At 46.0% G+C, this 14,523-nt stretch overlaps 1 protein-coding gene across 5 annotated transcripts in view; it reads left to right on the forward strand.

The window, feature by feature from the left end:
• SHISA6 (shisa family member 6) overlaps positions 1-14,523 on the forward strand; it is a 266,219-nt gene that overhangs the window by 8,948 nt on the left and 242,748 nt on the right. For all 5 annotated transcript variants that reach the window (XR_008579807.1, XM_054846959.1, XM_054846960.1 and 2 more), the window contains exon 3: positions 7,233-7,393. Coding sequence is in view for 4 of the 5 variants with exons in the window: in XM_054846959.1 (XP_054702934.1) it covers positions 7,233-7,393 (161 nt within the window). In the remaining variant the exon portion in view is untranslated. The remainder of the gene's footprint in view (positions 1-7,232; positions 7,394-14,523) is intronic.

Raw genomic sequence — 14,523 nt, forward strand, 5'->3', positions numbered from 1 at the left:
AGAGCTCATGAAAGGAGGCGTACAGTTGCCTTCCCATCTGCAGTTTCACAGCTAGCAGAGGGGAATAACGCGGGCAAGGAGCACTCCGCTGGCAGAAACTGCGGCGTGGGGCCCGTCTCGTAGGATAGCACAGACCAGCTGGGTCAAGAGCAGCACGTGGCTCTGTGTGGTCAGTGCTTGAAACTTCACAAGGCGTGCAGCAGGTCTGGGGACAGGCGCCAAACCAAGCCATGAGTAATGCACAGCCGTGCTCTGCGCGACTTGCCGGCGACTGAAATCCCTCTCCCTTGGAGAGACCTGTCCCTTCCAAGTGAGCTGGCTCCGCGGCTGGATAAATCGCCTCTCTCAGACTCACTGCCTCTTTCTTTCCAGGTTAGTAAGAGAGCGTAGGGGAGTCTTTAACCTCCCTGTTTTTTTAAGGACTTGTAGTGAAATCCTGGCTGTGCTGAAGTCAATTGGAGTTCTGCCACAAACTCCATCACAGCTATGCTTTTAGCTCAGCCGGACACTGCTCTTATTATTGTGCTCTGCCAGATCTATTTGGTCATTTTTTTTCCATTCTTCCCCAAATTCACAGGGTCTTGGAATAGGCAATTCTGTTTTCTAACACCCCGTACGTGAGGTCTCCGAGAGAGGGAATTTTCAGAAAACAATTGAGTGAAGTTTTGCATGTGTACAACCTGCACTGCTGGAAATAGCCAGTTCTGCCCATCACCTTTTCCTATCCAGCATCCGCAGACCTCTCTACTCCAATCTGATTTCCCACAGGCCACATCCCAGCCTGTTGGAGCTGTCAGCAAAGGTCCCCTTGTCTTCAGTAGAAGAGATACCTGTGCCCACACTCATACTATCAATTAGTGTTGAAAATCTGTGGATATTCGGAAAACAGGACACTGCTTTCAAAAAAAGTCTGTGGTGAAGGACACCACTCCTCCAGCCTGCTGTTACCTCATTGGTAATTAAGACAGCAGGCTAAGTTTCTTGGCTGGGTTGGTGAGTGGGCAGGGTGTGCTGGTCCTTCACAGCCCCTGCAACTTCATGTGCTCTCTGGCTACAAGGTCCCTTCAGCCTCTGCAGGTGAATGTTACTTCTGCACCGTACTCCTACCACACTATCTGATGTGTCTCGGAGCTCACTGCAGAGGCAAATGCAGATGTGTCACAAGCTCACTTCTTAAACCGAACATTCCTCTCTGTTTCAGCTCTTTGCTTCTCCCTGTCTCCCCAGGATCTGTGTGGTTTTTCTCTCCAGCCCAAGAAGAGAGGGTCATGTGTGGACTGGAGATATCCCCATCAGATACAATCCATAAAGTTCTTGCTGACCCTGGGGCACTGACATGGGTTCTGCATTTCCACAGATAGGTCTTGAAAAAAACTTACACTGAGGGATACCTGTTTCTTCGGATGGAGCTTCCTTGGCCAGTGAAAGGGGCACTAGACAGGGAAACTGTGGGCTCTGATCCCAGCCCTGTCTCAAGCTTTCTCAGTGATATCAAACAAATCCTTCCTCCTTCAGTCCACAGAATACTTAAGAGCAAGGAATTTCTCCCCATGGGTGCAGGGGACAAACAGATCACGATGCTGGAATTGCCGAGGTCAGGAAGCTAAGGCACTAGTAGTGGTTGTGGAAGATGGGAGTGTTTCACAGTGTGAAAGTTACTGTATGAAGAGCCACTCACAAAAATGGACCTGGAGCTCTCTCAGCCTGGGTCTGCTGTCAAGGACATTGCCTAGCCTGAAGAAACCCCACTGGAGTCATTGCCTTAGTCTGAGTCTAGAGGGATCAGGGTCAGATCCCTAATGGGAGTTCTCTCTGCTGTGTTTTGACCCCATTTCTTTATGGTGCTTGGGGCTGTACCCTCCAGTGGGACAATCTGGTTTGGGTACACAAACTCTACAGAATCACAGAATTGCCGAGGTTGGAGGCACCTCTGGAGATCAACCAGTCCAGGCTCCAAGCAGGGTCAGCTATAGCAGGTTGACCAGAGCCGTGGCCAGTTGGGTGTTGAATGTCTCCAAGGGTGGAGACTCTGTGACCTGCTGGGATACTGTTTCAGTGTTTGAACACTCTCAGTGTAAAAGAGTTTCTTCTTGTGCTTAAGTGGAATTTCCTCCGTTTCAATTTGTTGCCATTGCTTCTTGTCCTGTCACTGGACACCACTGAGAAGGGCTGGGCTCTGTCTGCTTTACACCCTCCCATCAGTTATTGAAACACATTGATAAGATCCTGTGAGCTTTTTGTTCTCCAGGCTGAACAGTCCCAGCCGTCTCAGTCTCTCCCCCATACATAAGATGCTCTAAGCACTTTCGTGACTCTTCACTGGACCTGCTCCAGGGTGTCCATGGGGAGCCCGGCACTGGACACAGCACTGCAGATGTGTCTCACTAGTGCTACATAGAGAGGAAGCATCACCTCCTGCGAGCCTGAGAAATCATTACTGATGATTTACTTCCCTATTGCACAAAGAAGCTCCTCTCTCCCCTCCCACGTCTCTGTGCTAGGACTGAGAGATCAATACCCCCCACATACCCACTGGACTTCACACCCTGCCTGGTCTTTACTGCGGTTTGTTCCTGTCTGTTTCCTCCATTTTGTGCTCCTCTGCTCACCTTCTTGTTCTGTTTTGGTTTTCTGTCACTCCCTGCCATTGCCCCTCTCCCAGTTTCCCTTGCTTTCATCCTCTTCTCTTTAGCAAAGTCTGTTGATTTCATCTGCCAACTTCAGGGTCCCAGCTGACGCCCAACCTCACTACCTCACTACCCTACTGCTTACAGCCATCCCTTTTGGCTTTTTGTATTTCCAACAAGGTCTTTCTTCTTTTTTTTTCTTTCTTTTTTACTTTTTTCTTTCTTTTTTTCCTTTTTTCCCCCCCTTTTTTTTTCTTTTTCTTTTTTTTTTTTCTTTTGAAAATGGCCACAGCTGCGTCTTTGGATTAGGGTCCCTGTGTTCATCCCACCATGTTTCTTCCCAAAGTACTCATTTTTAGTCCAAAGTTGCATGAGAGTACCTGAGAGCAGGACCTCTGCCTTGGGATGTCCTGCCATGCAAGATATCAGTAGGTTTTTCTCCCACGCTGCCAGTCCAATACTGGTCTGGAACAACATCCCTGATGTCACCATTCTGGGTTTACGTGGAAAGAAGCTTTAGTGTTCTCACATAAATGACGTTAATGAAAAAGCTGTCATAAATCATTATCTCAGGATATGATTGTGCAGTTACACAACTCTGGCTGCTCCATCCGCTGCCACAGGTAACACGTTCCAGTGAGTGAGGTTTGTTTTCCTGAGATAAGAGATGTGTCGTCACAGAAAGATTTCTGAAGTGTCTCATAGCCTTGTGCAGGTGATTAGGATGCTGTTGACATCAGTGGGACTAATTGTACCCAAATGGCTGCACATTCAAGACCCAAATATTGCAAGCGACTCTATTACCCTGCTTGAAGCTTTTACAGTGGACAATTAGGCAGCTGTACCCAAGAGACTTATACCGATGAAATCCTTCCTCAGTTAAGTGTGACTGACCTTCCACCAGCGTGGGACTCGGCCCTCTGTGCTTTATGGAAATAAACTGGATCACACACAGGGATGTGATTGAATTGGCAAGGAACTAACCGGCTCGATCCAAGTTTGACTTTCTCCTCCACCTATTTTGTTTTGTTCTGCTGGTGCTGAACAGTCTTTTTTCCCTCTGTAGACATTACAGAAGAGGACAAAGAGTGAGCACTCAGGGCACACAGTTTGGTGTGCTTAGGGCATAACAAGATGATACCTTCAGCACTGCTGAAGTCACGTTGTTTTATTCCCGTACACTTACGAGCTAAGTCTGCTTTTGGTGGTTATGTTCAATTTATGTCATGTATACTCTGACATGGCAGACAGTGCTTTCTTACCACCTGTGATTTCTTCAGTTCGTTTGAAAGTAAGCATGCTCTCTTCCATGTGGCACCCAACTAGAAATCATGTCCTTGTTATGTCGTGACCAACAGCTAACCCAGAGAGTAGCTATTATTACTGTTCCTTCAGGATGAAAAACAAAGAAGGGATTAAATTTGTTCTTATCATCTCAGTTGTATTTTTGTTTGTGGTAAGGACTAGTGAGTTCAGGTCCTGGCTGTAACCAAGGAACAACCAAGAATAGTTTTACGAGAAACTGTTCACAAACTGAAAATTATCCTGGACACATGGTTTTGTCCTCATCCTTCGTCAGGCTCAGGGTTTGGCTCTCAGGTAGATAAAGACTGAGAGGATGAGGCACTTCTCACCAGCTCCAATTGCTCCAGAGTATATTCACTTTAATTGCCTCAATTATTTTTACTGAGTGGAGGTAAACTGTCCATCCAGGATGTAGGGAAGGTATCTTCTTAGGACTGTATCAAACCCCATTCAGAGAGTAATAATAGTAGGAGAAAGGACAACAGTATCAGGAGAAACAAGGTGACCTGCAGTGTAAGGTTGTCCTAGACTTGGAATCATAACAGAATTTAGGTTGGATGGGACCTCTGGAGGTCCCTCATCCTGCCATCTGCTTAAAGCAAGGCCACCTTCAATGGTAGAGGAGGTTTTTCGGGGCCTTATCCAGCTGAATTTGAAAATCTCCAAGGATGGAGATCTCTCAGCCTCTCTGGGTCCCTGTTTCAGTGTTTCGCTATCCCACTGTGACTTTTTTTTTCTTTTACAACCAAGTGGAATTGCCCTTATTGCAACATGTGCTAATTGCCTCTTGTCGTCTTTGCCTTACACCTCCAAGAACAGCCTTGCTCTGTCTCCTTTGCAGCTCCCCATTACTGGGGTGTAGGTGCTCTCTTAGCCTGTCTTTGTCAGGTTAAACAAACTCAGATCTGGGGAGAACTGGTTTGTACTCTTCCATTTCCATCCCACCAGCACCTCCAGATCCACTTCCTCATCTTTGGGTTTCTTGTGCTGCCTCTGCATATCTCATCCCACACAGCCCCTTCTGAATGAACACCAGTCCCTGACCTGACCTCTCCTGCCCAGATGGCTCTATTATTTTAAGCTAAGTGGTATATAGTGTTTAGTGTTATCCACGCTGTCATCTTACTCTGTACTCTCAGTGATTGCACTCTTGACACTAAGACTGTCTTCGACAAGTGTTCAAAATGAGCCCAAGCCACTATGGGCTAGTAAATAATGGTCCTAATACAATCTCTGTGATTGAAAAATGGCTCTTAGCATTTCTGTACTGCAGATACCATTAAATGGTCATCTGATGCTTAATATATCTTGGAGATATGTACTGAGGGCTCAGTTCTGCCAACCTGCTGTCTTTAGAAAATGTGTTGTCTCCAACGGGATGTACTGGGTGCTGGTGCCAAATAGACAGACCTCATTAGCTTCCCACATCCTCCCCAATCAGCAAAGATCTGTTGTGCAGTGGGGAGGTATTTGCCTAGAAGAGCCATCAGGATTACTGGTGGTTGAATGAATCCTCTCCTCACGAGGGAACCGTGCAGTATCACGTAGCACAGGGTAGGGACCTCAGGCCCCAGCTTCAGGACCTTGTTCTGCCACTCACGTTCTGTACAACCTTGGGCAGGGGGCCAAAAATTCAATATGTCCTGTAAGTTGGTGGCCAATTTGAGATACCTCAGGCATGATTGTAAAAGATGGTGAGCACCCACAGGTCTGTGTCAATCAGTGGGAATTCAGCATCTTTTGGAGAACACCAAATACCAGTTCCTCTTCTTCAGTAAGGAAAAACCATAGGAGCAAACAAAAGGAGCCCTGACTTGGGACAAGGCTAAGTGTCTGTCTCTTATTGCTGCCACCTTCACCTCTCTCTGAGCCTGTCTTAGCACCAAAAAAAATCAGTGCTCTCATGTCCCTGCATGTGACAACCCCTCTACTCCATGCGTATCATGTGTACCCATATGTGTGCATGTATATCTATCACATGATTGGTTATAGCCTCTATGCCTGCTTTCTCTATAAACAATAAATAAACAAATAAAGTTAAAAATACTCTTATTCTGTACAGGGTGGTTGTGAACTAACATAATCCTCTTCTGGAGCCTCTGAGATCTTCCAAGAGTTTCTTTTGTAGAGCACATTAGTGTTGCAATTCATTATGCACAAGGAAAGCAGTCTGTAGAGGAAATGATTTGGAAAATGGAACGGACTCAGGTCCCAAACTATTTCTCATATGAAAGACTAGAAATATGGCATTTAAGGAATGCTAGTAGATATGAGCAACACCAACATCATTCTCATCAATATGCAATGAAGGAATTTCTCCTTCTTACATATTTCTTGGTACCCAAGGTGACATTAGGCATATTCCCTCTGCCAAGAGAAAAGAACCTTTCAAACTCTATCATCTTTAAAATGTCACTGTCCCTTATAATCCACAGAAGCCACCCCCTCCCTCCTTTTCCTATGGCTCAAGAGATAGCTTGTGGCTGCACTAAGAAAATCAGTGCATTTCACGCTATAATTGTTCCACTGTGTCCATGATATTCACAGAGGAAAAAAATCTTTGAGTATCCACTCATCCAAGGGGAAAATATTGGATGCAACTGAACTGAGTGACATTTCTTTTTCTTGGAGAATAGCAGAGAGACCTTAGTACCATTAAAGAAATCCCTAATGGTCAAAAAGCTAAAGGTAGGCTAATGGCCGTGTTGACATTAACTGATGAAAATTGTTTAATCCTTTTCTTCTGGACTGCTACTTCTCCTTTAACAAACCCACTCCCACCACTGCTGTGTATTTTCTTGTGCAAAAAATAAGAATTTAAGGAGTGTGGGGACTGGACTCCTAATCTGATTCAGGCTTAAAGAAGTTTGGCTTGGGCAGGGTGGTTTTGGTGTAACCTTTAGAAGATCACAGTGCCTGAGTCTTAGGGCTCTGGCATGTTCAGTGGTGACTCTTTGAGAAGGCAGTGCTTTACACTGTGGAGAACAGTCTATATGCACTGTCCCTGACAGCAAGGAAAATGATGGAGAGATAACATAACCCTGGGGTGAAGTGAAATAGTGGAAGCATACGAAAACCTAAAAAATAGCCAGGCAAGCCTGTAAATACATGCAGCAGACACACAAAAAGAAACGGAGCTTTTAAGCCATATATCTTTTTTTGTTATTGTTGCTTTTTTCTTTTTACAGTAGAAATCCAACTACTGCTGGATTTGCACAGTGACTGTGGAAGTGAAAATACGGAATGCCATTCTAGCTGCTGTGTGAAAATACATTTTTTTCCCTATTTCTCTCTTCCCAGGGCTCTGGCTGACATCTTAAGGCAGCAGGGACCAATCCCAATAGCACACTGTGAAAGAGAGACTATCTCGGCCATAGATACCTCCCCCAAAGAAAACACCCCAGTCAGGACATCTTCCAAAAACCATTACACCCCTGTGCGCACCTCCAAAAGTAACCCAGGTAAGTGCTGCTTTCCTGCTCTCTCTCTTCAGAGGTCGTCGGACCGGTGGTGTGTTAGAAGCCAGCAGAACATTGTACTTTACAATAGTGGATTTTGTAAACCTAAAATTAGGATAATAAAAGGCTTTAAAAGACAATCAGATAGAGCAGAGGAGAGCAAGGATCAGTGCTGATGATTCTTTAGGGTTTTTGCTGAGCAGAGTGGCTGTTCTCTCTAGGCATTTTAAAAATTCAGAATCAGTGAGGTATAAATTCAGCTTATACCAAAATGCTTGTATTAAGCTTAGGACATTGTGTATTTCCACAAAACACACATGCTATAAAGCATAATTGGGCTCTCTGCACACAGCAGCTGAGAAGAAAGAAATTCACATAATTGGGGCCATCTTATTCATTAAGGTGAACTAGAGGCGTGTTCCGAGAGGAAAGTGTGGAAGGTGACCTAGAGAGTATCCCAGGAGCTTAAAGACACTGGCCTGAGGTCCTCCAGGAGCATTGGCCTGGGAATTGGGACATGCAATTTTTTTTTCCAGCTTCTGCTGGCTTGGTGAATTTGGTCAAGTCATTTGACTGCTCTTTGCCTTGATTTCCCCAGTGGCACGAGGATGCCAGCCTCTTAGGTAAAGGTATCGTTCTGGTTTATTTAATGCTTCATATACTGATAATTGTCCAAACCAGGTCTCGATGGTTGCTGACCACCTTTGTTAAGTGGGATGTGGTAGAGTTCCCATCACTTGCCATCTCTCAATTGCGACTGGGTGTGTGCCTCAAAGATATGCCCTCATTCAGTCACAAGCTATTCAGCTTCACACAGGAGTTTCTGGGCAGCATTTCCTGACCTGTGTCGACCAGCAATCAGAGGAGGTTTTGCTAATGGTCCCTGCTGGGGAAGCTTCTGAAAGAAGCTAGCAGGAGCTCAGGCTGCTCCACAACCTGCGGGACTCGATGTGCTCTGCTCTCTGTGGGAAGGGCCCGTGACTGAGGAGAGACTGTTCGGTTTCCATTGCCTCGTTGCGGTGACTATTAGAAGGGTTTTGCTGCAATGTGCATCATCCCATGGAGACAGGACCAGGCGACTGTGTTCTCTGGAAGCCTCCCCTACTGCTGGGAACAAAATAATTTCCCTGAGAATGAAGAAGGATTTCTTTGTTTTCCAGTTTTCACTCAGAGGCCAGTGAACCCTGTAATTTTGCATGCCAGAGAGTTATACCTGTAGAATAAAATGTTGTGCTGGAGAACAGTACATGAGGTGAGTTTTCTGGAAGAGAAAGGTGCTTCTGCCTATCTAGGGCTTGGGACTGGTTCTGGAGAGGATATGTGATGCTGCCCCAGGATAGAAATACGGGTTTACCGCCAGTGACCGGGTATAGGCACCATCAGAGAACAGCTCCAATATAAGCCTTATGAGGAGACAAATCCCTTCCTGTTGGCTCCCGTTGGTCAGTTAGGGCAGGCAAATACTGAATAAAGATGCAGAAGAAATTCTTTGCTTGCAGCAGAAGACAACAGCTGGGTGCTGGAAGTCTGAATTAGGTGTCATGTTTAGGGACTATTGAGTCTGAGAAAAGGCAAATGGGAAGGTTTGCGAGGGAAATTGCTAATTGCAGTATTCTTTGGTATCTGTCGGTAGCTGATGGCTCCAATGGACATTTTTAAGACATATTACTAGCGAAGGCACATGAGGATGCAAGAACCAGATTACAAGTATCGTGAGTGGGTGCTAGTACAAAGGGTCACACTACAAAGTGACAGCACCTGGTAAGGAGTCTGCCTGGTCCTTGTTGAGTACAGGGACATGAGATGAGCGAGGCAAAATGGCTGGGAAGGAAAAGGCATACTCTTAAAGATGATGGTCCGTTCATTCAGCCTCTGCTTGTTTGTATGTTTGCCCATATCGTGTGAAGGAGAAAAGCCATTACAGTTCAGTTGGGGCTGCCACAGGCAGGCCACAGGCAACAGGAGCCCACTAAGAGAAGATACTCATAAACCCAGCTACAAAAGAGAGGGACTTTACTTCCAGCACAGCTTCCATGGCCGTTGGCAGCTGCAGGGGTAATTGATCACTTCTGCCTCGGGGCAGCCAGTTGGACCGCATGTCACACCCAGCCCTTGCCAGAGCTGGGAAGGGAAAACTTGCTCTTGTAGCTTGCCCAAAAGAACTTGTTCCTGGCTCAGTTGTGTCCGTTATTAACGTGTCCTCATATATCATGTAAGACAGAAAGCTAATCACTTACAAAAGATCATAAGCTCATAAAACAGCTATACAGTTAATGTTTTTTATAGTTTCATTTGCAGGATAGGGCAATGCTCTGTCATAACTACAGTCTGTTACTCAGCTAATCTTCAGATTATTGCAGTGATCAGGAAATTGTAAAAGCAAATGCTAAAATCTTTTAACTTGGGAGGGAAGTAAAAGTTGGAGAACAAGAATGGTTATAGCACGTTAAACTAGAATAAAGCTGGTAAGCCCCAGTATGGAAGTAGAAGAAGGGTCACCATCCATACTTGCTTTTGGGCGGTGGGGTGGGGAAGAAAAGAAATAAAAGGAGGGGAATGAGGGACAGCTGTGGGGGGAAATAGAGGCGGTAGCATGTAGTAGCGGGATCCAGGAAAAGCAGTGCTCACTGGTGCTGCAGATTGGCTTGAGAAGACCACAGCTGTAGGGTTTTGCAGCAGGATATGAAGTATCAGGTCTGCTGGCTGTGGTTTGTCTCAGGACTCTGGACTATGAGCGATTAAGCAACCAGAAGAAACTATAGTTGTTACACACAGGCTGAGACTGAGATTTATATTTGTTTTACTTGGAACTTTTGTTTCCAAACTTATAACTAGAAGGGTGCCCTTAAGTCTTGCTAAATAAACCATGGCTTCATTTTTCCATTAGGCTTGTTTGGTGTCAGTGAACAAAATGATTGTGGGTGACAATGACAAATTGAGTTGGTCTGTGTCTGAGGCAGTAGAGTCCAAACAAAGCAGCGTGTGCAGGTGCTGCTGAGGGCATGCCTGCGGCACTGAACTTGCTGGGTGGTGCCTGGTGTCTCCTGATGCGGTATGGAGAGGAGTCCATCTCCCAGTGCCACCTGCCACCCTTCCTGCAAGCGCTCAAATGGTCACAGCAGGTGATCACAGGATGGGAACGTACAACTTCTTCTGGTAGTCCACCAAGACATGGGCACTGTCTCCAGCTGTCACTGATGCCTGAAGGAGAGTTCACAACCAAGGCAAAGTCCTCCATGCGTTTGCCCAGGCCCTTCACAGCAGGTGGTTTCAGAGCTCTCTAAGCTCTGCAGTGGGACAGGAGGGCCTGGTGCTAAGTTTAGTCTACTTCTCTGTTGAGCTTTGAGATGGAAGAAGCCAGGTGTAACTAATGCTTGTTTAAGGGAAAAAGAGAATTAGGACTCTCTGCCCTGGACAGGGGGACAATTGTCATTCTTCAGACAAGGCAGCTGGTTTTCAAGAAGGCTGAAGCCTACTACCTTAAATACCCATGTTCCCCAGGTATTGTGGGAGCCGGCTATTTATCAGAAGCAGAATACATTTCCCACGCTGGATTCTGCCGAGCTTGAGGGTCCCAAGCGTCTGAAGAGCATCTCTTCAGAGATTATTGCCACTTTTTCTTTCCTCTGAGAATAAAGCTCATGCCCTTTTGGGATAGCAGGGGACAGTTCATCTCCCCTTCCACCCACCCTCACTTCCACTAACATTTCTGTTCATTGCTTTTATACAGTGCTGCTGTTTTGGTGGTGGTAGGCTCTTTGCAGATAAGCTGAAAGCTGTGCCTACAGATTGCTTGGGTCAGAGCACAGCACTCCAGCTGTGCACCACCTAATTAGTATGAGCTACATCTCTCTCTGTAGACAGGAAAGCTCCTCCAGCCCACACAGACCTCTTGTTAGTTCACCGTTTGCTATTGTGAGTAACAGGTAAAATATGATGAATCTGAGATTACAGGAAATCCATCTCATCTAGCTAAATATTGGCATTTTTGATGTCTCCATCACAGGAGCACCTTTAGGGGTGTCGGAAGGGAAATTCTAGCACCATTTTCCCCATCTTTTCTCCTTGGCCACGTTATCTGTCCTGACATCTCCTGTGAAGGTCAGTGCCATTCATTGTTCAGTGGATGGCCAGCAAATATAGACGAGAATGAGGGTAGATGGGAGAAAGGTCACTAGTTCCTGTGGGCTTGGAAAGCGTCATACATAAGCAGCAATGTGCTTGCATAGAGGAAGGTGCTGTGTTTGGCACAAGAGACAGAGTTTGAGTCAGAGGCGATCCTCCTGCAATGTCCACAGTCAACTGATGTGTCATAAAAGATGAGGGCAGTTCCTGTGACAGTGATGCTGATGGACATCAGCATTAGTGGAAAAATTAAGTCTAGGTTCTCAGCTCAGATGACTACCTCCAATACCATCCTTGGGTATTTGAAAGCCTTCTGAAAGTCAGGTGCAAGGGGTTGGTTTGCTTTCCTCCCAGGATGTGGCTGAGCAAAGAACCTGTAAGATTCAATTCCCACAGAAATTGTCAGATGGGAGTTTTCTGACTGCCTTGGTGAGAGAGGGGTAGCCAGCTCACGATTAACAGTCATGCAGGAAGCCATCTCATTACTGTTTTCCAACCTGAGACCAAACCACAAAAGACTCCAAGTAAAAAACTTGAAACAGAACTTTGTGTAAATCAGTGTTGTACTATTGTGGTGATGGGTCATGGGCTTGGTTTAGGTAAATCCTGATGGGTCAGGGAGGCTGATGTCCCGCACTCAGAGCTGGTACCAATCTATGATGCTCTGTGGTCTGAACTGATCCTTTATTCTCTCAGTCTCATTCTGGCTCTTCCACACTGGCTCTTTTTCATACAATTCACCTCGATAGTACTGCCAACCTGTGAGAGAGGGGATACTCAGGACCATTAGACTGATGTCTAATGATTTGGAGGAGAATCTCTCCAAATATGTTCAGGACAAGGATGTCCTTGCTGCCCCTGTGCAATACTTTCAGCAATGAAGGGTTCCCAGATGTCACCTACTTGGGCATGAGGCAGGCAGGTAAAGTCTGTGCCTGGAATTACACTGCTTCTGACTATCTCCAGGATCAGGAGACTGTAAGATCATGACAAGACTCTTTTTTTTTTTTTTTTTTTTTTTTTGTACTTGCTGGCGAAAAGACTCTGGCCTAGTTTTATATTCTTTTGACCTCTTAATTCTCAGAATATCAAATTGCCTCACCAACAGAATACGCTGGTCTGAAACCAGCTCCAGATGTGCCAGTGGGGAGCTGACCACAGGGGTAAACTGAGATAATTTTCCAGTGCGAAAAATCTTCTGCTGTTCACCTGTGCTAGGGATGGGAGTAACCTGCAGGTGTGAAGAACATCTTATTGACAGGATTACCACTTTGAATGCACCAAACAACACAGGCTAGCGCTCTGATTAGCCTGATATATCTGGGGAAGGCTTTTAATAAGCCATTTGAGTCAGGATGTTCCAGAGATGTACATATTCAAAGTGCTGTTTTCAGCAGTGCTTTCCACCCAGAGGCATATTGTGAGCTTGTTCTGAATGTGAACAAATGCAGGAGAGGCCTTTAATCTTTATGGAAATTGTAGCGAACGTCTCTAGCCAAATATAGGCAGAACAGCATGGGGAGTACTTCCATCCTAATCATCGCGTAGGGGAGGAGATGACTGCTCTGGCCCTGCTCTCCCTGGGCTACGGGCTCAGCACGGGCTCTGGCCCTTGGCTAAAGACCAGGGTTAGCCAGGGCGGTCGGCTCCTCAGATTTCCTCCGGTTATATATACCTTTTCCCTGTCCATCCTTCTTCATTTCCCCTCTCTCCTTTCCCCCAAGTCTCCAGCTGGTCTCTGCTTCAAATTGCTTCCTTTATTCATTCATCGAATTCTCTAGCTTCTCCCCAAAATCCCCAGCAACTATTTGAATTAATTTACCGAGGATCAGTGTAGAAATGTATGTCGAAGGCGTTCAAATTCCCTGCTGCTTCACAGTTTGTGTTGTCATTTACAGCTGTTCAGGGGAATACAAAGCAGGTGTAAAATGATCCCCCAGTCCCCGCAGTAGCATTTTACAGCCCCTGTGCTCTGTTGTAAGAAACTAGTTAAGGTGCAGGTGGGTGAAGAATTAGGGAAACCACTTGGAAAACACCCAGAGAGTTCCAGGAACGGGGTTTTTCTTTTTGCTGTACTCCTGTTGCCATTCACTGACATTTGAAAAGAAAGAAACAGGACCAGCTTTGAAACCTCTAGGATCTGTAGAAGAAAAGGCAATTCAATGCCACTCCATCTGCTTTCTCCTCCAAGCACACCTCCGTTACAGAGGCATTACCTCCGTAATGCTTCCCACAGCTTTCCCACCCAGGAAATTCCCAAATGAGTTTGTGTGCTTTCTGAGCAGCCAGAAAATGTCAGATTTTTCTGTCTCAGAACATTTTGAGGGTAAGAGTTACTCAGTGTCCTGGCATCCAAAATACCGTTGCCAAAAAGGAGGAGCAGTCCAACAGAGTAGGGAGAGGGGGATGCTGCCTGAATTGGTGCAGGGCGGCTAAGAGAGGACACTAGCTGCTATCTTCTGTGGTGTGAAGCATCTAGGTTCCTCACTTACTTAGGACCTAAGTTAGCCTGCACAGTGTTAGACATCATAGGTATTCACTCACTGCTAGTCGTACGAGAGCAGCTGATGCTCTTTAACTCCCACTCTCTGTGGCATTGCCAGTCTCCATTCTACAGATGGGGAAAGGGCGCACAGAGAGGCTAAGGGCTTTACTTCAAAAGGTAATTGGGTTACCATCTTCCCTTGACTTCAAAATAAAATCATAAAGTCTTGTGAGTATCTGTCTCGGAGTAATTTATGCACTTTGCCCAGATGCTGAGGGAGAAATTTCACGCTGGGACCATCACTGTCCCTTCAGGATGGCACCTCTCAGGGGACGTGTGCTGCAGTGCGTGCTTCAGTCCTGCTCTGAATGCGCAGGGATGCTTCCTCCTCCATCATCGCATGGGCACAGAGCTGACCCCTTCAATCCTGTATCCTAACAGCAAGCGAGAGCTTTTGTACTTGCATTGGAAAGCAAGGAGTTTGTCCTGAAATACTTGTCATCCAAGAAACACAAGAGAAAGG

This window comes from Grus americana, chromosome 18 (genome assembly GCF_028858705.1).
Source record: "Grus americana isolate bGruAme1 chromosome 18, bGruAme1.mat, whole genome shotgun sequence".
NCBI lineage: Eukaryota > Metazoa > Chordata > Aves > Gruiformes > Gruidae > Grus > Grus americana.